The 27,686-nt window shown below is 36.3% G+C and overlaps 1 protein-coding gene across 4 annotated transcripts in view; it reads left to right on the top strand.

Moving 5' to 3' along the window:
- Positions 1-27,686, top strand: part of LOC121318091 (WD repeat-containing protein 7-like) — a 217,841-nt gene that overhangs the window by 178,366 nt on the left and 11,789 nt on the right. For all 4 annotated transcript variants that reach the window (XM_041254378.1, XM_041254367.1, XM_041254396.1 and 1 more), the window contains 4 exons: positions 642-759; positions 1,629-1,778; positions 2,336-2,418; positions 3,046-3,145. In XM_041254378.1, the coding sequence (XP_041110312.1) occupies positions 642-759; positions 1,629-1,778; positions 2,336-2,418; positions 3,046-3,145 (451 nt within the window). The remainder of the gene's footprint in view (positions 1-641; positions 760-1,628; positions 1,779-2,335; positions 2,419-3,045; positions 3,146-27,686) is intronic.

Below are 27,686 nucleotides of genomic sequence, written 5' to 3'. Positions count from 1 at the left end.
GCCTTCAACTATTAACACATATTTGATTATGTCTACTGAATTTAGCTGGTGTTTGTGTTACTAGTATGTTGGACTCCTTATCAGTTATTTAGTATAATTTCTAACATGCTTTTTTAAGAAGCTAAATGATCCTTTGTTTGGTGTAAGTAGCTACATTAATGTATGTATACTGTAGATATTTATATATAGTATAACCTTGAAAATAAATGGATATATTCATTTTACAGTAACCCAGTGGCTCAGATACACCAAAACTTCTGGCAGCACGTCAAAAGAGCATTTGCTTCAGAAACCATAGCTGACTGACCTCCTTATATCCAAGATATTGCCCATCACAGTACGATTCCTGATACATATTCAGCACTTGGCCTGGATAATTTGTTAACAAGGCCCCTTTTACATTTCAGACAGATGCACAAACTATTTTCAATTTTCACGCTTAATTGTTTTGGCTGTGTAGTTGATGCTGGAACACCCAGACTCCTAATTATTCCGCATTGTTGGGAGTCTATTATATTTTAACTGTTTGAGTGATCCCATTGACCTTGAACTGACATTATAAGCTGTGTCTAATCTTTTCACTCTATATTTCTAATGCTTCCTTTTTTTTTTTTTTCCTCCTTTGTCTGATCCCTGTTTAGCATCACAATGGGCCTGCCTCTCAACCCAGCGGCAGACTCGGCCCGCTCTGCTCGACACGCTCTCTCGCTCATTGCCACGGCCAGACCACCAGCCTTCATAACAACCATCGCCAGGGAGGTGAGGGCCCCTTCAGTAATCACTTATCTGCAAAGCAGGAGCAAGCATGGAAACATTCTTATTGTTCACAGACGAGGCCCACTGTTCACAGTGTCACTCCAGAGCTTCAAGCAGATTGATCACAGGGCTCGTCGTTTCACTGTTGTTTCTGACGACCACGTGGACCTTTTGCATTTTATTTATTTATTGCTCTTCTTTTATTATTTTGTTTGGAAACAGATTGCTTTGTGTAAGGTTGGAAGCTGTGAGCTTTTTAAAAACAAAAATGAATGAAATAAAGAACGTACACTTTCTTGAAACAGTTTGCCCATGCCTTAAGTTCTTGGCATATTGTAAGCCACTTCAGGACAAAGGAAGTTACATTTCCATGGCTCCCATTCCTATAGCACCTTGCCTACAGGGACTGTAATCAGTGTGTGCCATGTCAAATATGCAGGCTTCGCAGATACCAAGCAAACTATTTATGCAATTTTAGATCTGAGTGTTTTGGTTGTAGACTATAGTTTTTATATAACACTCACTCTGATTGAAAAAATCAAGATGAAAATATATTTTGAACTGCCTTATCTGGAGGAAGCCTACATATTTCCCTGAAGCACACAAAGCCATTGTTTATTACAAATGATTTTGTTACCTCAACTTTTAATTTATTTATGAATTTATTTATGCGTTTTGTGATATATAAACCTGCATTTGTCTATTGTAAATCTAGTTTGTACTAGAATCCAAGGTTAAGTCTTGAAAGACTCAAGTAGGCTTTCTCGCTGCAACAGTAATTCCGTTCCGGTGATAAGAAGGCAAGATAAGTTTGCTTTGTACTGAAAAAAAAAAAAAAAAACGTGTATTGCTGACTTACTCTTTGTGTCCAGGTTCACAGACATACTGCCCTGGCAGCTAATACCCAGTCTCAACAGAACATGCACACCACCACGCTGGCACGGGCCAAGGCAGAGATTCTACGAGTGATTGAAATCCTGATTGAAAAGATGCCCACTGATGTAGTGGATTTACTCGTAGAGGTAAGAAAGACTGCATATATTGGGAAAGGTACATTATGAGCCATTTGTGGCCTTGTGCATTTTATTTGCATTGCAAATGTTTTGTGGGTTTTACTGGCTGGTAAGAGCTGGTGAGCACTTGGTTTATTTGATTGTAAGTACAGGTTTTACTTTATACCATTATACCATCAAAACAATATATTTTATAGAGAAACACAACACAATAATTACTTTAAAATAAGAGAAATACATTCTACTCACATTTTTTTATTGCTGTACCATGTTTTTTTCTTTCTCTTTTTTCTCCAACTTCATGTTTTCAACCAACAAATTTCACATTCTGATTAATTTGAGATGGCTGCTGAAGTTCTTTTTTTTTTCTTCTTTTTTTTTTTTTTTTTTGTAAATCCATGAGATAAACGGAACACACTGCTGCCTTGTTCCCTTGGGGACAGTGGCTGCATTAATTCTCAATACACAAGACACTGAAGCATTGCATTTACATCTTCAAAAAAAAAAAAAAGTGAATTTGTACGTGCTTTTGTGACTGATTTCTTTAATGATCTTTCCTCCCTGAGGTAATGGACATCATAATGTACTGCCTTGAAGGATCCTTAGTCAAGAAGAAAGGCCTTCAGGAATGTTTCCCAGCTATTTGTAGGTAAGTCATTGTTCTCAGTACCAGTGATTTGTCAAATTATTAGTTACAACTTTTCTGCAGTGGGTGTACCACCCTGGTCACATAATATTTGTTGTGTGGGGTTGTAGATCATTTTTCAGACAGTTAAAATGTAAGATGTAGCATGAACTTAGATACACTTTGAATAATGACAAATCCAAATGATGACAAGCTTGGCTTACCTGCAAAAACATTACTGTGTCGATATTAGAAATCATGACTAGGACTTGAAAAAATTGAAACGATTAACTCACTTTGCAGTGGAAATCTTTGTTCTTATGATTCACAAACAGAGTGGACGTGAATTTGTTTACTGCATCTCCTGACATATGTGTTATGTATTTTCTATTGTTTTTGGTGGTACCACATATAGGAAACATCAAATGTAGTGCACTTTTACATATGCTGACAATGATTTGCAAATTCCACGCCTGAGTATCTTTTTTTTTCCTATTACACAGTCAATTTATAAAAAGCAACCACAACTCATTGTTATCTCATGATTGTCATAGATGCCATTCCCCTTTACTGTGCCCCCGGGATACTTTGTTCTTGTTCATAAAACCACTTATGTGTAATTTTGTAACATGTAATGTTGGTTGTACACAGGTTCTACATGGTTGGTTATTGTGAGCGTAGTCACAGGATAGCAGTCGGGGCTCGCGTTGGCTCTGTGGCACTCTACGATGTCCGCACTGGAAAATGTCAGGTAAATAAATCATTGTGACTTCCTCTCCTCCATAAAGTGTGAACGTGATGAGAGAGAGAGACTCTGCAAAGCCGTTGACGTGCCAGGTTGCTGTAACTTTATGGATAAGGCTGGAGCGATCAATAGTTTAATGAGAGGCTCAGAGTGTGTGGAGCCCAATCACTCCATTCACTGAGAGTGAGGGATAACCAAAACAGCTTCCCAAGTTTGAGTTGCAGGTATTTTATGGGTAGGAGCAGGGGTGATCACTGGTAAACTAAGGGTTATTAGTATTACAAACGTGAACATGGGACAGTTACATGTTTAACTATATCTTGAGAACTGTAGGTCTTGTAAGTCTTTTTTTTCACAGTACTGAAACCTGATTGGCTCAGCTACTGAAGGCTGCATATTGCTGGTCTGATATTCTGATTTTGATTAAACTGTGCATGAGAATCTGTTAAATATATTTATAAAATGGATATTTTAAATACTCTATCCTGATTGGTCAAAATAGGTCACATGAGGGTGTTGATATTACTGCATATCTCCATGGGTCGGCACTTTTTTTCCACAAATGTGCAAATCACTGGCAGATATCCATACACTTAGAATTTAAAAAGAAAAACGGCAGACATATTGGAATTTATTGCAATAAACATGACTGACAAGATTTACGGAAATATTGAACTGTTGGGAAACCGAAGTGTACATGAGATATTGAATGAATCTGAACTAGACACCAATGATCAGTTAAAGTAGTGAAAAAAAAAAGCAAAAGTAAGTATTCAAATAAATTAAAAACTTGCCATTCTGATCGCTCTGTGCCTTCTCCCTGAACTACGGCATTTCCCTATCCCATTTTGAAAATAAATAGTTGAAAAAATATCTCTTAAACTTTCAGCTTTTCACAAAATGTTTGGGTCCCTCTTAAAAGAGACTTTGGGGTTAAATGTTTTGTTGCCGTTGCTCCCGCTGTCCGTTCTTCGGTCTGTCTGCCTGCTGCCACTGGACCCACCCTCTGCGCAGCTGTGTGATCTGATGCTGAACAGTTATAAATAAATCTCGACAGTTCCTGCCATACCTTTTAAATGTGTCCAGGTACGATGGTATTGTGTCATCTGCTGTGCCCTGCATTGTTTTAAATTGTTTTTTAACACTGGCCCAGTAGTTCTCCACATTACCAAGCTGTAAATTGCAAAGTCAGTTTGATAAGTAACTGGGTATTCCATGCAAATAACATCTTTCTCGCCACTGTGAAGCTGTAGCACAAATCTGTTATGGATACCTTCTGTTACTACCCCAGATAACAAAGGATTATTACAAAAAAAACGGATAAAAAAACACACTTTCACCTGATGCTATTGCAGGTCTTGTGAGGAAGGGTCTGCGTGATTTACAGACAGTCTTATTTGTGCTGCGTCATGATGAAAATGGGCAGTAATATTTTACTTTAAAATGTAATGAATAAACCAAGAATTACAAGTGTAACGAATCAAAACTGCACTTTCAATGGCAATGTTCAATTCAACATCTGAAATTATTTTTTAATTAATGCATTTTTGGTTTTATTTTTTTATGTTTTAAGGGACTGTTTACAGGCAGAAGTGGAAGGATATTTACTAAAAATTACTTTTTTTGTTAATTAAAACAAATTTTTTTTTTTTTTTTTGTGTGTGTGGAGGGGGGGGGGGGTGTTGTAATGTTGGTTGATCCATTTTATAAGCGCAGTAAGGCACTTCAGAGTGTGGAATATACTCTAATATCCACATGCCCCGGGCGGTTAAAGCCACTCGGCTTCGCCTCGTGACTTATAACGCACCCGGGGCGTTTGGATATTAGAGTATGTCCCACACCCTGTCGTGTCTTATTGCTTACTTGCAGATGAGGATTGCCCCATGAATTGGAAAGATGAAAATGTTTGTTGGACAGAGCCTGTCTGGTTAATGTACATCACCACCATAGGTTCACATAGGATGTATTGCATACCCATGGACCTTTTGTGGCCTATATTGAATTTTCACCATTTCACATGTCTTTAGAAACTTGCCTTGGCTTTTATACAGAACTTTTTTACCATTTTTTTTTCTTTTTTTTTAAATCTACCATGTTGTTCCAACTTTTCTATATTTACTTGGTGATCTTCAACTGTTCCAGGTGTATATTTATATCTTTCTGAGAACATACTGGCAAACAAGATGGCTCTGTGTCCCATAGGGATATGTATCACTTGCAAATAAATACAGCTATGGCAAAACGTTTTGCATCACCCTGTAGAATTAACACATCTTGCAACATAAAGGTGAATGAAACCTGTTGAATAATGTTCCTTTAACATATTGAATTACTTACTTATTTTGTAGTTTTCCTTAATTTAATGAAACACTGTCAAAACGTTTTGAAATCTAACATGAAATACTGTACTACTATTATGGCTTCCAGTAGACACTTGCCATATCATTTTGTGGTTTGATTGCATGATGTTAAATAAAAGATCTAAATTATGTTCATATAGTTCTTTAATGATCATGCCATAACTGTACATGCAACAAAAAGTAACTGACACATAAGAAAGCAAGAAGCAGAAAATTATAGTCAATGCAATATTAACGATGAATTGCATGAATGTTACTGTTATTAGTTGATGTGCTGCAATTGGAGTTGTGATAATTCAAGTTTTTAATTAAACAAATCTTAACAAAAAAAACCAAACCTGAATAATATTGTATTATTACATTGATTACATGTAATATAGACAAAAAAACAAAACATTTCCATTGAAAAACACAAATCAAGGCCTGGTATTGAACAAGGAACAGAGCCTGTTAATTTTTGGTGATAGAAAAAATGAGATGCATTAGTAAGTCTGTAGTCTGTAAGTCTGTACAGTTGACAGTTTCTCGATTTTGAAATACAGATAAGTATATATAAAAAGATCAGAAGGAAGACAGAAGTATTCCTACATTTTATTATATTTTTTACAAAAAAGAATTGGGTGGATAAATGTTGTTGACCTTTTACTGCCTCTGCCTAGAGAGTTCAAAGCTGGAGCTGTAAATTGATAAGGCAGCCTGGACCCCTGGCTTCTTTATGCAGGCGCTTGAATCTGCAATGAAAATCTTCCCTCTAGCATGGTTTGCCCTTGGTTCAGTCGACATGCTAAAGTATCTTATCTGCTGATTTTCCAAACCTTTTGGAATCCATTCTGTGATAGAACCCCTGGCTATATTGGAAAGAGGTTGTCTGTGGTAAATGTTAGCTGGTTATTTAATCTTTTTTTCTAAAGATCGTCCAGAGTACAGGCTTAAATTAATTGTTGGCCCAGTTCTCTATGTGAACTGGTCTAGTTATTTTGTTATACTGTGCTAAACTCAACCTGGTACAAAAGTGGCTACTAAATTAATTACCAAGGATTCAAATAACTTTATGATAATATTATTTTTTATATAAGAAATACAAACTGGTTGAATAGCAATGTACTGAATTAGATGAGGGGTTGTTAAACATCTCTCCACACAGCTGGTCCGGTAAATATCTACATCACTACCCAAATCTAAAAGTGTTATGATAGGGGGTGGGGGCTTAAAAGACAACTGTTACATTTATCTCATGTAGTTTTCTATTAGAGCTGTCATACTTTTGTGGAAGTAGTGGTTAACAAGATGCTAGAATTATCACAGTTGCAAGAACTGCTTCTGGTTAACCATGCCTTACTTATATTACTCCAATATATAGTAAAATAAAATCATCTACAACTTTTATTTCTCATCATGATGTGTCTTTCACATTGCTGATTTAAAATAAATAAATAAATAAAAAGTAAATAGCAGTGTTTCACTTTAAGATGGGATTTTACCACCACCATCTGCAAACAATGAATGAATCTTTAAAAAAGGGCTTGATGTCAGAAGGATTAATGTAGATTGCAAGCATTTTGATTGTTTTATCAACAGTGTCCACCTTTTGCAGGTCTAGACAGGGCTTAATCAATCACAGTATAAATAGAATACCCTTCAAATAGTTTTCTGTATCAGGAATATTATTATTTTCAGTGAACATAAGAGAAATATGTAGATTTTGTAAAACAGTAAAAATAAAAATGTTTGCATCTGTGGGGATTACCACAACGAACAGAATGCAAACACACACTAGTGTGCGTTGTGCAATGATTGTGGTGCCCACCACCAGCATTTGCATTTCAGTTAATCACATTGACTGAGCTACTAATAACCGCATTTACATGCTATATGATAATGCTATATAATGATTGGTAATATCTAGAGCCCCCCCCCCCCCCCCCCCCCCCCAAACAGCTGATTTTTAATAAATGTGCTACAGTATTTTGCAACAGTTAATTATGCAGTGCAGTGGCCAAACAGCTGCTGTCAAAGTGGATTGTTAATACTGTCCGGATTGCCTATGATTAAGGCTACAATTTTGTCACGGAAATCTTGACAAATCGTAAATTTGAAAAAAATGAAATCTTGGAAATGGATGTAAAATCACTTTTGATTAGGCACTTCCTTTATTTCCTGTAAAAATTTCAGTATGTCATCCACTGAAAATAGAAATCTGCGAGTATCTGTAAATTGTTTGGTCGTGTACGTACGCAGCATTTACGTGTAGCTATGTTGATCAGAGAATGAGATAGCTGAGCAAGCAAGCATGTAAATGGCTGACAGCTAAAATACCAAAAAACATTGTGAGAGATGTTTTTTTTTTGTAGAGAGAGAAGAATAAATGCATTGGGGAACAGAAGTCTACCAACTTACAGAAGCTTTCTTTTAAATACAGATTACATTTAAGAGCTGAGTTTGTATCCCTTATACAAGAAGATTTTAAAAAAATAAGTCAAAAGCGATGTTGGTACATCCGTCCTCTCAACCAACAGAGAATCTGAAACATTTAGAGAGATGCGGGTATGTGACAGTGAGAGATATTTTAGAATGACATGTGAAAGGTTTGTTAAGGCTGTACACCTTTCCAAAAAAGACGCACGTCACAAGATTAAGTTATTCCAACTTGTCGCACAGGGTCGAAGACCCTCAACCGACCAGAAATTATGAAGTATTTACTTTAAGATTTGTACTCTAATGTAACATTTAAACTCGTCAGTAGTCAAAAGCAAGTCGTTATATTATTGAATTTTGTGTACTATTTAAAAACTCTTGTGTATGTTGATGTAGCTAAAACAACATTATTTGGTGTCCTTTCTGTGAATTCTTGTTTTTTGCTGCACCCCACCCATGAAATGTATTAAAAATTACTGTGCCAAAATCATAGCCTTACCTGTGATCTAGCCAACCTGCCCCGACTGGTCATTACACAAGAGGCCTTGCAACCTCTTCGGCTTTATTCCAGGGTGCATCTGTCTGTGACACATGCAGTGCTGCAGTTTGGGTGACCCCCCAATACTTTCACTAGGTTCTATATGTCTTAGATCCCCAAAACCCTGGTTTTAGGACCAGAGTGCTAAGGGCAGCCTCTCAATCTACCATTTGATACACATACCATAGTGTGAATTTACCCTGCATGTTTTCTCTAGTTTCTATTACCCAGACCCTGTTTTTTATACTAGAGTGCTAAGGTCAGCTTTTCAGTTTACCCTTTAAAGCACGCACACTGAGATGCGGGTTCTCCCCACACCGTTTTTTTTTTTTTTTTTTTTTTTTTTTTTTTTTTAAGTTCTGCGCACCATGTGTCACGGGTCCTCAAAACCAGGGCTTTGGGACCAGAGCGCTTTTTAGCACATGTGCCAGTGCTGCAAGTCCTTCACTTGCTAGGGTACACTACCCCTATCGGTAATGGTATAGCATTTAATACTTGAAAGGTCACTGCATTCACTCCAGCAGGCCTGAATAGAAATTACCGCGGAGCTCTTCTACTTGTGGGCGGAGACTCCATGCCTGACGCAGAGGAGTCTCTTCAAGCAGCTTTGAACTACATACTCAGGTAAATCGGGCTGCACTGAGTTATTTCCCCAATCGGTAGTGGATAACATTTCTGTTTCAGGGAACAAGGGTTATGATATATTACCTAATGTTATCTGATATGTCGAATGCTACTACAGTAACAAAGTCATCAAATTTATGAAAAATCACTGTATGCACGCTAACCCTTCAAAGATCAGTGACAAGCATACGATCAAAAGGAATGCACATGGGATCCCATTGTTGGTAAATCTTAAAGACTATAAAGTGACTCTGTTTCTTTTTGTCATTTTCTTTAATGACATAGTTAAGAAGATCACGATAAAAAAAAATGAGGCAGTTAAATTCAGGACTGCTAGTAAAACAATTGTTTTGTTTTTTAAAGTAATGAAAAATAAAACATACACACTTCTTTATTGAATGTCATACTAGTCATGGCTTGTATTGCAAACCATTATTTATTCTTTTTGTAAAAATCACTTGTGCCCCCCATGACTTGCTTTGTAATTGCGTTTAGAAGCCATCAGTGTCACAGTCAAAAGATTGCAAAGAAACACTACTAAGACTGCAAAGTTTTTTTTCTATCATGTCATGCTTATAAATTAAGCGGCGTTTTTTTTTGTTGAGATTTATATCCATATAAATCCTGACTAGTACCAAGGGCAGGGTATGCATTAGAACATTACCCCTGCAAAGCACCAGCTTGAATACAATGTTACCTTTAAAGGTCTAAGTGTGGTGGGCCCAGCAGATACCTGAAGATTAAATAAAAAGGTGACATTTTTGGGTCCTTTTCTGTAATATTGATGGTGTATTGTGGGAAATAGAACAGGGGTCAGTGTCCTTCCCTTGGCTGTATTGATTTGCCCTTCAGCTGTTTGTGGTACAGCGAGAAGCAAGGGCTCTGTTGTTGATTATCTACACAATGTCTCTGTGAGCATTATTGACTTAGTTGCAGCTACTGCCTGTGGCTCTCAATTTTTCACACTGTCTCCATGACAACCATAATAAAACATAGTGTCTCGCCACAGGCCAACCTCAGACACCACCTGATCTTGCTTCGAAAAAAGTTAGAATCCCCCCCCCCCCCCCCCCCCCCCCCCCCCCCCCCCCCCCCCCCCCCCCAAAAAAAAAAGAGATTGTTTCAGTTTTGAGTCACTGTTTGTGAAATCTTACACCCAGTATTACATCAAATGATTTTCAGGAAGACTCTGTGTGGTGATTGTATTGCCCATTTTTCATCACCCACTCCCCTTACTAAATATCATCTCCTCTTTAGTGATGTCCTCCTCTTTAAAAATGTGTTAACGATTTTAATCAGCATGCCATCTCACAAGTAGAATGGTCCATTTTCTAGAGAAGCAGTACAATTAGGGTTGTGGGGTTTGTTGCCTGGTAACCTCTGTGAACAGTCCATTACCCCCAGACAACTTGCTTTATAAATATTTCAGTACCCCTGTGTGGTGGGGTACAACCCGCCCCTGTGCGTTATTTTGAATTTGTTGTCCTAGGATTTAAATGTCACGGGTAGCTTGTGGGCGACATCAGACCAGGAAATAGACAAAATGCGAGGTGAAGCGATGCTGTGCGTATTTATTGAAAATAAAATATTTAAACAAAACACTTTTCAAATCAAAAGACACATTGGCTAAAACAAAACATACAGTAATTAAAACAAGTATCGTATTGTTTTTAGTTTTATAACTCTTATTGTCTCTCAGTCACCTTTCTGTAAACTCTGTCCCACTCGCAACATCCCCTCAGGAGTGGCTGCTTTGTGTTTTTATTACTTGACTAATTGGGAGATGGCCACATTACTTACCAGTTTTAGCTGGATGGAGGATTTTAACCCTGTCATGCTGTAAAACAATAATAACAAACATCATGTTTAATAAGTGTCTCCTCATCAAAATATGCTAAGTATTTTAATCGGCTATCCCTGTGCTGTAGTGCACTAAATATATCCACCCATTTACTTCCAATGCTAAAAGACTGGGTGGAGCTTATGCTCTCTGTGTTACACAAAAAAAGTTTTCCAAATGGCAACAGCCAATATAGTATTGACCTTGACAGTTAAATGAAGAATTCAGAATACCAGTTTTAATTACATACTATTGAAATTTACCCCGGATCTTTTATTTTTTACTAGAATTGGCTTCCGCCTGTGACCATACAGTGCACGTTTGTATTAAGTCATAGACACTGAGGTAAGGCTACATGATCTGTAAGGCATTCCTGTAATCCATTTAGGCCTCCCCTTATTGAAAGATCAAAATTAATTGTGTCTGGGATGCTGAACGAATATTTTCTGTTTACAATTCCAAATCATTTAAAAGCTTTAAAACAGGCAATGTTATGATAGTGGTTGACCTTTAACATTTAACACTCCTATTAATCTACTTAAAAAATGTTTGCCATTGGACAGTTTTTTGGGGAGTAAAACAGTTCCTGTCTCTAATGCTTTAAGGACTGTGATTGTGTCTACATGATCATACTGAAGTATATTTCTGGGCCTGTGATTGGTTAAACACCATAAAAAAGTACTTTGTTTTATTGACTTACTGGGACATCATACTTTGCTGTACAGGTTGGAAATGCATATCACCCCCTGATAATTTGTTTTGTTTTGTGTGACGTCTCTGAGAGGGCATTTCAGCATCACGCAGAGAGAAGACATCAGAGGAGCTTGTTTTTTCATTTCTTTCTTACCTCTAAACACTAAATCAAGTGTATTTGACTTAATTATATTAGAATATGTATTCTGTCTCGTGTGTATATATATATATATATATATATATATATATATATATATATATATATATATATATACACATACACACAACACACAACATTTGAAATGAGTGGATGTAAACAGATCATTTTTATGAACAAAATGCATGTTACATTTTTTTATTATTACTATTACTGATAACAAAGAACTATTTTATTTATAAATATTTATTTTGAAAAAATATAGTGTCCGTTATTGTTTATAAAGATCTTGAGAATAAACGTGTATTATGGCATTGCAATTTTTGTTGCAATAATTGTTAGTTTAATTATTACTATTTATTCTGTTGTTCTTGCTGTTTGTAAAACACTGCTGTGATAACATAAGAGTCTGTGTATATGTTCATTCGTTATGTGCAATACATTGATATGCACACTGTGACAGGGTCTTCCTCGAGTCACGCGTGTGGGTAGCCGCTGTTCAAGCATACAGAGAGACATAGGTGGTGTTGAAATGCCGGCACAGGCGCGCAGGATTTATTAACAAAAACATAAAATGAAAGTAAAATAAAGGCGGTCATGTGACGTTACCAGCGATGGTAACGCACAGAGGACAAATACAGCAAACTGTACAAAAAGTGCAAAATAAAACACAATACCCTAAACTATAACTCAAAAGGTGCCGTGAAAACGGCAGGCCTTGCAACAGCCCCGAGCAATCTCCCGCGGATGTTTTTAAACTGACGGACACTAGGTCGAGACCCGCCCACGTGCTGATTGAGGACCAGCACAGCCAATCACTTGCTGCCCTTCCCTCAACCAAGCATAGCAGGCAGCAAGTCTCAATCAAGCGGACGTCTGTAAACAATAATACAATCAAACTAATCAAGTCCCAAAACGTCACAAAATAAACCCATTCCCACATATAAACCACACCAACACTAATTTACCACTGTGCAGGGCAATCGCACTGCCACACACACAATAATATAAACATTTCCACACTACAGAATTTCATTTCAAGACAGCAAGACAATTAGATTAATCGTCATTGGCAGAAATACTGGCATCTGATTCTGAGTGACAGTGATTCAGTTTATATAATAAAGGTGTTCTCAATATTATTTATTTTTTAAATAACTGTTCCGTTCTAAACCATTCATTGTGCTTGTTTTTTTAGCAAAAGGCTTTACATTAATAAAATCACTCAGGTGAAAAACTACCTTGTATTTTGCCCATATTTCAAAATATATGAAACAAAACTTTCAGGGAGTGTTGTAGAGTCCTTCAGGTAACAGAATACAATGTTTTTTGCCTTTATCTCTTTGAAAACACTGAACGGAATACATAATATTAATTAAAAAAGCTGCATAGTGTTGAAAAAAGAGAAGTTTTTATGGTTTGTGAAGTACTTTATAACTTTACCCAGAGTGTTCTAAAAGAAAGAACACCAATTCCAAGATGCTGCTGTAAAAAAAAAATAGATTTGTAGTGAATTTTTATAGTCAAATACAGCCAAAAAAAAAACTGGTCCTGTGGGAGCACCTCACTCGCTTTAAAGTGTTAACGAATTAGTAAAAAGTTCCAAGTTGATGACAAAGGATGGGAAATTAATTTTTGGTTTGATCATTCATTTTTAGATGCACACTGTTAATAGTTGAAACTCTATTGTATGTTTTTGTTTCAGCAAAGTTCTCAATGCAACATATAGAGCACAAAAATTGAAAAATCTACAAATATAATTATTTCATTTAATAACAACATACCACAAAACCTATATTTGAGACTTGTCATGAATATTAATTCAGACACTGGTTGTATTTGCTGGTTATGACTTGCTGGTTATTCATAAATAAATAAAATTCCCTGAATCGTGCAAACTGGTATTCAGATCATGTGTATTCTTTTGAGGTGCAGTACCATGGCAATATCACCGATATTCAAAACGTAGCTAGTTACAATTTGCATTCTGCTGTTGTAAAATAATCTGTGTAAATAATCTGCCTGAACCAAACGTAATTCCAGCATTCATAATAATTGTTTGACTGGTGTGTGTTACTGTCATTAGTGAAATTCTGTTCTTGACTTCTTGTTTTGTTAAATACTGTGGGATCAAGTGATCCTGCCATTTCCCTTGATTCTGCTTGATGATACACTGTGTATCATGTAACAGTAAGCAGGAATTTTAGAATGGGCGTATAATGTCAGCAGTAATTGATAGCCTCGGTTTTACCTAGAGAGCATCAAAATCCAGCAATTACTTACAAGAATAACACTTAAATATGGCACATTTATATCTGTGGGGGAAGGGAGTCGTTCCAGAGAGATTGCATTGTGTATCAAGCATTGTCTTAAACAAGTTATCACATTAAGTGGATTAAACTGCACTGTAAGAAAACAAGCCACTGGAGATTATAAATTTGACCAGAAGATGAATTTCAGAATCAGCTTCAGTCTTAACAGTCCAATATATTATTAGGTGCTGGGTGTGGCCTGGGTACAGAAAGAGTATCCTAAATCCCACTGCTATGGGGGGCAAAGCTTGCCTGCAAAGCCATCTGCTGCAACTTTGATCAGGTCCTGTGAACTGCAGCATGTCAGCTGGAAAACAGCACTCTCTTTCAACACTTAACTCCAATTACTAATTTACTTTTACAATTTACAATTACTCAAACTTTAGTTGGTGGAATTTTGAGGACCCTTAAATGTGTATGCCTTTTTAATACATACATATTATTATTATTAATATTATTATTATTATTATTATTATTAAATGCTGTCTTTATGTAAAATATCAATACTGTTAGCCCAAAATGAAATTAAATTGGATATATTCTTTCATAAACAACATTGGAGGACGTTCTGATTTACTGTAAACATTTTTATTATGTAATGTAGTTGCTTGTTATTCATCTGTTCTTACTTTATTTGGTATAATAGTTATACCTTTAAATAAAAGCTTGCAGCTAAAAGCATTATCAGGTTATAATCTACCTATTATTATTATTTATTTTTTTTATTAGTTTATTGGGGAACCATTTGTTCTCTTCTGCTTCCTTTGATTCTATTATCACTGAAACTTAGTGGTAGATGTCTTGTTATCTGTCTTGTACAGTGAACATACTGTAAGATACTTAAATGATCTGAACTTAACACATCAATATTGTAATGAAGTAAAAGTCTGTTGCAGTCTCCTAATTGTCTTGAACAAATGGACCTTGATTTTTTTCTTCTTTAGGTCCACCAACAGCTATTTAAAAAGTCTGTCTTTTAATTAACAGTGATGTTGTTTTATTATATATTAGATATTAGAGATGCCAGAATTCAAATAGAGCGTAGAGTGCTGACAGCTTTAAGTAGAATGAGCTGTTAAGGTTAAATTACAGAGGTATTATTGATTTATTGCATCTGTTAAATCATTATGTAATGGTATAATTAATGTTGGTGAAAACTGTAAAAGAAGCTAGAATATTTTCTTGGTTTTGAATATACACTATATTTGTTTGTGGGTGGGTGTCTCGCAGAGATATGTCAAGCAAGTTCTTCTGCTGTCTCAGCTTGGAGTTTTGATCAGTCATATAGAAAAGTTCAGTTTAATGTTTGGCAATGCACTGCTCTATCCACACACACACACATTATATATATATATATATATATATATATATATATATATATATATATATATATACACACACACACACACACACACACACACACACACACACACACACACACACACACACACACACACACACTGCTGTGCAAAAGTCTTAGACATGTTGCATTTTTCTACTCTGATGCATCACGAGAATCAAAAATTTACTCAAAGCCTCCACTAGTGTTTTCTACTGTTATAGCAACCTTGAATTGCATAAAGGAGGAAAAACATTGAGTGAAATAGCTTGCATCACTTGATTTTCAAGGTCTGGTATCCGAAGCTTAATCAACAAGTACAGAGAGACATCATCTATAATTGACAAACCCAGGACTGGAAGACTCAAAAAGCTGTCTAACAAGGATAAGCAATACGTGAAGACAATATCCTTTTTTATTCATTGTTGCCAGTGATTTTTACCCCAGTTTTCTACCCAATTTGGAATCGCCAATTGTGTTATTATTAATCCCGGTTCACCATTGCAGCCCCCCGGCGACTCGGGAAACGGAGGCTGAAACATGCATCCTCTGAAATGTGTTCCTGCCAAGCCGTCATTTTCCACACTGCGGAACCACAGCGAAGCCATCAGACCTTTAGTGCTGGATCTGATCTGATTGACTCCACTACAGACCCACAGGCGCCCTATCAGCCACAGGGGTCACTGGTGTATGGTGAACCGTGGATTGCCCTACCAACCTAAGTCCTTCTTAACCGGGCAGCGCTCAGTCAAGCCCCCGCCCCCTCCGAACCCCTGGTCACGGTCGGTAATGACATAGCTTCGAACCTGCGATCTCCAGACTATAGGGCGCATCCTGCACTCCACACGGAGCGCCTTTACTGGATGTGCCAAAAACATAATTGGACAAATTCGGGGAAAAATAAATAAATAAAAATAAAATAATTGGTCACACTGAAATGAATGAATAAATGAATAAATAATGAATGAAGGAATGAATGAATGAATAATAAGTTGCTAAATAAAGGGCTATTCACACTATGGCGTTTATTCACTGCGTTTTCTAGGTTTAAAAAATTGAACATATGGAATGGAATACTACCTTTCACACTTGAACGTAATCGCTGCAAAACAAAATGTGAAATTCGCTGTGGAAAAAAAAGTCGAAAACAGATTTGTTTTCTGGACGAAAAAGAAAGCAATCACCCTGTCTTGCTAAATTTGGACATGCTCTGCAGGCAATATGGATCCGTTGCAAGCTGCCATATGGTTATTGCTCCTAAGAAGAGAAAGAAAGATCTACACAAACATGTATGTATGTGCATAGCATATCCTACAGATGCTGTTGTATTTATTTACTTAGTTATGAAATTGAAGGTTATCACATATACACTGTCTACAGAAAGTGTACACCCCCTTTCAAAATGTTCACCTTTTGTTGCCTTATAGCCTGGAATTAAAATGCATTATTTTTTTTTATTTTTTTTTTTCATTTACCTACACATCCTACCCCACAACTTCCAAGTGAAAAAAAATATTCTAGAAGTTTGTAGAAAATTAATTCAAAATAAAAACTGAAATAGCTTGGTTGGATAAGTGGCCACCCCCCTTGTAATAGCAATCTTAAAATAGCGCAGGTGTAACCAATCGCCTTCAAAATCACACACCAAGTTAAGTGGCCTCCACCTGTGTTAAATTGTAGTGATTCACATGATATCAGGATAAATTCAGCAGTTCCTGTAGGTTCCCTCAGCTGGGTAGCGCGTTTCAAAGCAAAGACTCAACCATGAGTACCAAGGAGCTTTGAAAAGAACTTCAGGACAAAGTTATATAAAAAATATCTAAGGCCTTGAATATCACTTGCAGAACAGTCAATATGATTATTAAGATGTTATGAAGGTGTATGGCACCACCAAGACCCTGCCTAGATCAGGCTGTCCCTCCAAACTGGCAAGAGCTACAGACTGTTATGGCCAAGACTGGTCAAAGTGTGCAGGTGACAATAATATCCCAAGCATTCTACAAATCTGGCCTGTATTTTACTGAAGAATGCCCACTTTGAATCCCGTTTGAAGTATGCAAAAAAAAACACTCAGGAGATTCTGTAGCCATGTGGCAAAAAGTTTTGTGGTCTGACGAAACTAAAATTGAACTTTTTGGCCTAAGTGCAAGGCATTATGTTTAGCGCAAACCCAATACAGCGCATCACCCAAATAACACCATCCCTACTGTGAAGCATGGTGGTGGCAGCATCATTGTATGGGGATGGTTCTCATGGGCAGGGACTGGGGCACTTGTCAGGATAGAAGGGAAAATGAATGGAGCGAAGTACAGAAAAGTCCTTGAGGAAAACCTGCTGCCCTCTGCAAGAAAGCTGAAACTGTGACAGAAGTTCAACTTTCAGCATGACAATGACCCAGACCACACAACCAAAGCTACACTGGAGTGGCTAAGGAACTGAGTGGCCCAGTCAGAGCGCCGACCTAAATCCAATCGAAATTTGTGTTATTACTTGAAGATTGCTGTCTATCAACGCTCCCCAAGGAAATTGACAGAACTTAACCAGTTTTGTAAAGAAGAATGGTCAAATATTGCCAAACCTAGGTGTGCAAAGTTGGTAGAGACATATCGCAACAGACAGACAGCTGTTATTGCTGCCAAAGGTGCTTCCGCCAAGTATTAACTCGGGGGTGGAGATTTATCCAGTTATCTTTCAGTTTTGTATTTTTAATATATAATCTTTTTCTCAATAAAAACTTTTTTCCCCCCTAAAAGTGGAGTACGGTGTGTAGATAAGTGGAAAAAAATCCTCATTTAAATGCATGAAACTCTGAGGCACTGACACAACAAAATGTTAAAAAAAAGTTCAAGGAGGTGTAGAATTTCTATAGTTACTTAACTGTCTTGTGCTCCCTCTTTTGGGTGAGACGTTCTTGTAAGTTACACTGCAGCTGATGCATAGTTCACACACCCTAGTCTTATCTTATAAAGCGCTTCATGATGGTGGTCCACTATGAAAGGTGTTATATAAAAATAAAGATTATTATTATTATATATATATATATATATATATATATATATATATATATATATATATATATATATATATATATATATATAGTACCAGTCAAAAGTTTGAGACACTTGCTGGAAACTATGTTTTTTTCATAATTGACATTGTTTTACATCGTATATGTTTCTGTAAATACTTGAAAATGAAAACACATGTTACAATATACAAAACAAAACATAGAGTATCAAAGCAATGTTCAAGAAAACTGAAAATTGTCTCTACATCTTGGATTCCTCAAAATAACCACTCTTTGCCTTAATAACAGCCTCACAAACACAAGGCATTCGGTTAACAAGTTTCAGCAGGAAATCACCCGACATGTCTTCCCAGCTCTTCTGCAGCAATTACCAGAGATGTAGGGCACTTGTGAGTAGCTTTGCTTTTACTCTTCTTGCTGAAGAATGAAGGACTGCCCAACTAGCTGTAATCCTGATGGAATGGTATGCCTCTGAAGTATGCTGTGATAGCCATGCTGGTTGAGCTTGCCATGGACTTGGTAAAGATCACCAACTCTGTCACCAGCAAAGCAACCCCAGACCATGACACTGCCTCCTCCATGCTTGACAGTGGAAATCACACATGCAGAACTCATGCGCTCACCCTCTCTGCGTCTTACAAATACTCGGCGGTTGGACCCGAATATTTCAAATTTTGACTCATCGGTCCATAAGACTGACTTCCACTCCTCACACATCCAGTTTCTGTGTTTTTTGGCCCAGGCAAGTCTCTTCCTCTTATTCTGCACTCTTAACAATGGTTTCTTTGCAGCAATTCTTCCAGTTAGGCCAGCTTTACGCAATCTCCTCTGAACAGTTGATGTTGAAACAGCTGTACTTCTAGTAGCATTTAGCTGAGCTTGTATTTCAGGGGCAGTTAATCACAGGTTTAGCAGACTTGTGACTCAAATGAACTTGTTTTCTGATTCTGAGGTCACCCTTGGCCTGCCTGACCTTGTTCAGTCCTCATGAGTGCCAGTTTCTTCAAATAGTTTGATGGTCTTGGCCACAGCAGTTACAGACACTTGTAAAGTTCTTGCGATTTGTCTTAAAAATTGACCTTCATTTCCTAAAGTAATTACAGACTGTCTTTTTTCTTTGCTTAACTGAACGTGTTTTGCCATTTTCTGCTCCCTTACATTCAGAAATGACAAACTTGTGCCTATGCTACCTATATTTATAATGGTCATGGACCCTCAGCTGTTGTTAATTGGTGACAAAAGGTTAATTAAGTAACATGCTAGTTAACTCGAAGAACATCTTACAAAGGCAATTTTATACTTAGGCCGGTGTTCTAACACAATGCTATACACATTTCAGGCATTTAACTGACTTGGGCTTCAGACTGAAATCCCCTTGCTTTGGGTGACCATTTCATTGAAATTGACAAGATTTACATTTTCATTTAAAAATTAAATTTATGAATGCAATTCACTTATAATTATCAGCTTTGTGAAAAGGATTGCGCAGCTCTCACGGTTCGTTGCCCCTTTAAGACCAAGACCCAGGACACACAAATAGATTTTATATGCTGTCCCGCTATTTTTAATAAAAACACACAAAATAAACAAAACAAAATAAACAAAACACCTAGCTCCTATTCGGAGCACTAACTCAACACAATTCCAACCCTTCCTAACACGGGACAGCTAAGCTGTTTCCCTGTCCTCAAACACAACACACTTTCACACAAAGGTTTCACACTACCTTTTCTTCACAATTGCACACACTTACAACCAGGCTCCTCACACACCACCCACTCTGAACAGACTGACTGCTCTTTAAATACCCTGCACCTGACTCTAATTTGCAATACACACCAGGTGCAGGGGATAACTAATAATTAAGCAATAAAACAAATTAAGCAAACGTGCATTCTCACATGTTTCCTGCAGGGAGGATAGTAACCCCCTCCCTGCTGTATTACAGCTTATATAAGTACACGTATCATATAATGAAATATTAAGTGTTTATAGACAAGTTTATACAGTTAAAAGCACAGATAATCATGAAAACATGGTTTCAAGCAGGTGTACTCAAACTTTTGACTGGTACTGTGTGTATATATATATATATATATATATATATATATATATATATATATATATATATATATATATATATATATATATATAGACACACACACACACACACACAATTAATATTGCGTCATTAGTTTATAGAAACTGCAGCCTGAAACCCTTATGATGTAAAATTAAATGTTCTAATAATCAAGCCCTTGAGGTTTGGTCTAGCTTTTCTAACCTGCTTTTGAGGTCAAGTCTGGGTGGCTTTACAGTGACAAGGCATGGGAAAGGTTAAATCTTATCCGCATCAGAATTGTTGAGGTTTCAGCAAAGTTCCATCCCCACAACCTGTCGACCACAATTTGATGATTATTATTGATTATTTCACAGCCTTTCAGTCACTCTCTGGCACTGCAGCCGGCGTTGATAAACAGATAGGGGCAGTAGTCCAGCTAAAATAAGACTCCATCTTGATAATGGACTGAACTGAGGTCCTGTTATGTGATAAAGATAATTGATGGCTCGTCATGAATGTGGAAGTAGCTCCCAGAATACCTGCTTTTGCCAGTTCCTCTCTTGCTACACATGGCCACTGGTTCTCTGGTATGATAAACAGCAGAGGCAGGCTGAACAGATCTGTGATCATTACCGTTAAATGTGTTTTTTTCCTAGGGGCTCAGTTGATTAATCAACATCTGTCAATGTGTTTATCGGAAGACGTGCTGCCTCCAATGTGTGGCGTTTATATGTACAGTATGGTTTCCATATTCCTATTTATTCTCTGTGGTATGTAAGTGTTTGATAGTTGTATGTTTGGATGTGTTTGTTTGCTGTAAGCTGTGGTGATTGCTGTCTACATGCTACATGCACCGTCTCCCAGGATACTATGGGAAATAAGATTCCTCGTCTTAAGTGGTTTTCCTGGCTGAATGATTCTTGATAAATAAATGAATCAGTTTTGCAATTGTGGATGACCTGTAGGGCCATTACTGTTTTCCGGCCGTCTTTTGTGGCTGTTACTTTATATCAGGGAATTGAATAAGGGAGTGCTGAGATCAACCCCAGTTTTACAACATTCTTTATTAAGAAATGATAAAACATGATTGTGATTGTTTAGCACTATATTGGCAAATTATGTTTTCAGGCATCATATTTTGTTTTTTTTGCAGTATACTCACACTGGTTTGTAACTCAGAGGTATACCTTACCAAAGGAGTTAGTGAGAAACAAACTTACAGGGCTTGTGACAGTCAAATAAAATACTACTAAACAACAAAGGAGGATGTTGCCTTTAAGCAGGGCTTCAACTGGCCCGCAAGGGACAACCAAGTGGCCTGCCGACCGTCAGTAAAAAATTATAAAAATGAACTAAAATAAATATGGAAAAGAAAAAACAAAAACAGTAGCATTGTAAATCAATTTGTGATTTAGACATGTGTCTTATTTTTATATTAAGCCACTCAGTGAAACTCACGCAACCAGGTCCATTGAGTTCCGCTTTGCATACTGTGTGAGTGATTTTAGTTTTTTACTTGTGTTGGTATTAAAATAAATAAATGTTGTTTTATTTTGAAAGTCATATAAACATGGCTCTCTCTAGCTAGCAAAAAGAGAAAACTTCATGGTGAAAATCGTAGATTCAACAATAAGTGGACCAATAAATACAAATTTATTTTGCCAATAAACTGACCGCAGCGCCAATGTGTTTATTGTGCAATGATGTGTGTCAGTAGTTAAGGAGTACAATGTGATTAAGGTGGCTGAAGGAAAGAAGTGCAATTTTTGTAAAATTTTGAAGTATACAAATCTGGTCGTTTTTCGTTTTGTATACTCACACTGACATCAGGTATTCAAATGACAATTTTAATGTATGGACTGGAGAATTTTTTTATGTGTGCTTTTTATTTTTTCATTATACATTAATTTAAAAATATTGACTGCAAAATATTTATGGTCATTATATCATACATGACCAATACGACAAGCATTTAATGGTACCATAAAGTACAGTAATTTTATTTTCAAAAGTAATGTATGTGTGTGCTGTCCTGTAGACTTTACTCTTCATTCTAAACTTGTACACACTGTACTGTAGAGTATTTCTTTTTTTTAAAGAAATGTCAGTTTAATGTGTGGATACAAGTGTAATTTTTTTTTTTTCCTAATCTCTTTGTTTTTTGAGATTCATTGAAAAGTAAACCATACAAAGGAGATTAACAGTTTGGTCAGAAACAGTAAATGTAATTATTTGGGAAATTAACTAAAACGTAGAAACATGATCACACTGATTTCCCCATCTGCTACTGTTATCCCTTTCTATGGGACTAATCTGTTTGTTTTTAACTTACTCATTAACATTTTCATTTTTGTGTCAGAGGTGGAATTGAAACAAAGGCAAGTTTATTTGTTTTAAGTGGCACATTCACATATTGTGTGATGAAAGTTTTTTGTGTACATTTTTACTGTTTTTTTTTCACATCATTATCTTACAACCACATTGTCACAGAGTTCTCGCTTTCAGACTTCATAATGTAGTATATATTACAGTATAACAGTTATACTGTAATATGTCACATACATCTTTGTAATCATACTCTGTTAAATGTTCACACTATTATATTATTAAAGTACTATTCATATGGTAAAATTTGTAAGTCTTGTTCATATTATACTAACATTATGTTATATGATATTTATTATATTGCTTAAAAATGTGCAGAGTAAAATACTTCTGATCTGCCTAACTTTTTTCCAATCTGTCCCCTTTAAAAAACTAGTTGAAGAGCCCTGCCTTAAAGCACCACTTGGGCATATAGAGTCAATGGACAATGTATGCATGATGATTGTTGCAGCTATCCCTGTCCTGAGAATGCACTAATCTTAATATTTGCCTTATTATCTTAAAATAACTACTTAATATACAGCATTAAATATTAAAATATCTATACAAACTCATTTCAAAAGTCAGTTTACATTGAATTTTAAGTAAAAATGCTAACCAATAATTTACCAATAACAAAATGAAGGCATAATCTATATGTAGATGATGTTCAGAATGCATGCTATGGCAACAGTGCCAGTGTTTACTGTTTGTGTCATTTCTGTACACAACTCCTTATCTGAATCATTGTTGTACTCGGTGTCAGGCATTCCACTCTTGCTGTGTTTTTGCCAGTCCTCAAACCCTTGTTTTTGCCATTCCTTTATTGCTGTAATCTTTATGACTTGGGCAGGTGACAGTAATGAAGAGCAAAGTGGTAAATGATGTATACTGTAGCTGGGAGAGTGAGCTTTACAGTGAGTTTTATGAGAATAGCTGCAGTGCGTCTTGCTGAGCTTTTTGGTAACATGGGTCCCAAGTTCACCCTGGGAAAAGTCTGGACAAGATCAGGTGCTAGCCGTGAGTGCTTCTTAATGAAGTGATGTTTTATTTTATGAAATACATTTGCTTAGCTGCCATGATGAGGAGAACAGTTGTGAATTAGAAACACCTTCATCTTTTTTTTTTTTTTACACTGTTTATTTAAATTTTTTTATCTGTATAATCATGTTTTAATAATCTTTAACTAGGTCAGTCTCTTACATTTTGAATATGTGTGATAGAATTGCCATGAATGAATGCTTTGAAGGCGTTTTTTCTTGTAGTAAGACCAAGCCCAGTCTGTTGAAAACAACAAACATATATAGCAAACAGAAACAGATTTAGCAACGAAGGAGTCTGTAATAATGATAAGTCGTCACCATGTGATCCCAAGTGTTCATACAGACACTTATTGCTACAACTACCCCTCTAGATTAAAGTTATTGATCACTAAGAAATGTCTTCAAAGTGATATGGATTATGTTTGTGACTAGGTGTGACTGACTGGTGTATGAACAATCTTCAATGAAAACAACTTTCCTTAAGATGTGTATGTGAGTATTTTGAACACCAAAGAGCAGAAAGTAAGCAGGACTGTTATTTAAAAATTATCTGCAATTAATGTTGATATGATACTAGCAGGTGGTATAGTCATATGAGCAAAAGAGATATGATAACAAAACTGATCATTCAATCATACAGAAAATTAGTGAGCTAGATGTTCAGATTAACTTGGCCTTGCTTTGCACAGTGACCTGAATAAAAGCACATTAGCCCCGGTGCTTGAAGTCAAGCTGCTGCCTGTCACCTGTTATTTCACATAACCCCTCAGCACTGTTGCCTATAGTGACTGCTGGAGGGATGGTAGAAGTGGAGTATCTACAATTTGCCCCTCAGCATTTGCCTCTCAAAATGTGGAGTTTGCAGCAGCTTCATTGTTATAAAGTACAGTACACTGATATATATATATATATATATATATATATATATATATATATATATATATATATATACACACACATATGTCTTGTATTCAGTATTCAGAAACCCTAGACCTTACATAAAAAAGTAGTCAAATAAAAAAAAGTTGTTAGAAGAGGACTTTGAAAAGAAGTTGGCTGTTAATCACCTTAAACAGCCATCATCATAAATCTCATAACTTGTCCCTGACAATCAGGTTCTGTTATCCAACAATATATTCCGCTACTAGCATACAGAAAGTATCAGAAGCTAACCTTCTGAAATACTGAAACTCTCACCTTCATGCTGCCGTATTGTGGTCACATGACCTGTCTGGTTTCCGGGTTATAAGGATCAAACACTGTGACACAATGATCCCCTTTGTGGCAGTAATTTTATAAAGCTGCCACCACAGCACTTGTCTAAACCTTGTATCTCTGAGACAATTTGACTGCCTCCCTAAAGCTCACAAAGACACCAATGTTATATTCAAACAATTAAGTTGTAAATACCTTCCTAATCAAAATAAAAAGCCTTATCATAAAAGAAAATATCCACAGAATCAAGGAGGGAGTGCCCTTTTTTGTCACAATGCGTAAGAAGATTTGGCCTCCGGCAAGAAACAATTCTTCTGTACAATATCACATCTTTCACTGGCTGATTACGAGGCCTTACTGTAGCCCTCCCCTCCTGAAGTGAAATAATTCAATAGAGTGCCATAATAGGGATAGCCACACCAGTAATTGGAAACACAGAGCACAGTGTCTCTATTTATAGACTATAATAAGCAGGAGGCCTCTAGTGATCTGGCCTGAGCGCAGGGAAAGCTATTGGGAGCAAGCGACAGATAGCTTGGAGGAGATTGCTGGAGACTGATGAAAATGTTAATTATTACTGGTACCAGGTATAGGTATTTAAAAAAAAAAAAAAAAAAAAAAAAAAAGTTTTATTTTTTTATTTTTTTAAAATGTAACCCGTTGGAAGTGTTTTTTTGGAATCATATTCCATGTTTTTTACTTGTCTGTAATACAGTAGTAATTAAACACCAAAAGGCAAACTGGCAACTTAAAACCAGTAGGCTATTGCACAGTTTTATTTGTGAAAGGCTGATGTTGGGAGAGTGAGGAATTCATACTTTAATTTAAAAAAGCCCTATCTTGCAATATTTCTAATGTACCCTGCTTTCTGTTTTATAGGATTATATGTTATTGATTATGAAGCCAGGAAATGCTTAGCTAACAATGCATTTCCTATTTGTGAAGTCCCATACCCAGCAATAGACCTTATTTTTGTGTTTTCTCGGGGAGTTTTATTGCAGACACTAGGACAGCTAATATGAGATTCTGTCAAGATTTTAACAGGAAGTGCAATTGGAATCAAACAAATGCACACACACAAAAAAATAATAATAGTACAGTGTATGAGTAAAATGATTTAAAGGGCCAGGTCGTCGTCGGGATTTTTAACATGGGGTTCACCCTGTAGTGTTCATTTCAGTGTTTTAAATCAATTCATTTTTTAGATTAAGGTGATTTAATCATAATATATAGTTAACTTACGTGAATACAGCGTCTATTAAAAATCTTAAAACATGTCAACCCACTGAGATGTAGGTTCTTCTTCACAATTGTGTTTTTCGTAACAAAGTGGCTATGAACATAGGTCATTTAGTGCCATTTGATATAATTGCACTTAAAATCAAATCATGTAGTCTAAGTACAATACTACGCACAGTCACGCAAAGCGTCTTCTAGACAACAAATTATTTTATTTTATGATGAGTATTTCGATTTTGGTTCGAATCTCTATTATTTATTCAGTTAAACCATGTAATACCCCATCAAACTCCATATTTGTTGTCTTTAAGGAAAATGTATATTCCGAACATGAGCTGTCATACACATTCTTTAGCAATGTCAACAATTTACAGTGACGTAGTTCCTTTCACAGCCATGATTAATTGCTGCTGGCTACATTTTTTAGATAATCTAGCTTGTATTTGTCTCAAGTTAGGTAAAATTTCAACAGATGAAGACAGTTTGTGAGTTTGTGTTCAATGAAAATTCATCTATAATAAACTAGATGACACATCAGCTCTCATATTTTAACCATTATCTGAAAGAAAAAACACATGGGGCACTGCACCTTTAAACTCACCAGGCGTGTAAGTCTACAAATCTCGTGCAGTATTGGTAAGCAGGCCTTTTTTTATAAATAGTAATACTTGGATGGCCGCATCTGTCAGTATATTTAGTATGACTGGGTAGGATTCAGAAAAGAAGATGTTTTATTTGCAAGCTTGTTGTCTCCTGTAGGAAGTGGAAGTGAATCGCAGTGAGGGGATCTCAGCAGGGAAGCGCTTTACAAATGAGAGGCAGATATTGACTTACAGCCAGCGTGCAGTTTTAGTGATAAATGTATTTTCATATACTGCCGCTCAAGGTCACTTCATGCTTCCAGCATGTGCCAGGCATCCAAGAAAAATCCAGTATTATTCCCCTGAAGAGAGTTTTTTTTATTTTATTTTTTTTATATAAATTCTTAACTGGGGGAAGCTCAGTGTATCAAAAAAAAACATGGATGACCCCAGTTTTTTTGTGCTTGTCAATAGAAGTTTAAGCTTTTTTGTTGATTTACAACATGTCTGTTATTCTTTTGACTAGGAAACATAGTTTAATATCAAGTGAGATCTGGTAGACTTTGACATTTATTCAACAGGATCGTAGTACCCATATTCCTATTGTGTTATTTCATGGTTTAATTGTTTGCTAATTGATTCCAAAGTCCACAAGCTAACATCACAGATTTACAGTACCAGCTGCAATAAATCTGTTGGTATTTAAAAATTAATCTGGCTATTATTAGTCTCGTCCC

The sequence above is a fragment of the Polyodon spathula genome, chromosome 1, assembly GCF_017654505.1.
Source record: "Polyodon spathula isolate WHYD16114869_AA chromosome 1, ASM1765450v1, whole genome shotgun sequence".
In the NCBI taxonomy this organism is placed as follows: Eukaryota; Metazoa; Chordata; class Actinopteri; order Acipenseriformes; family Polyodontidae; genus Polyodon; species Polyodon spathula.
This window is presented reverse-complemented; position numbering and strand designations above follow the sequence as displayed.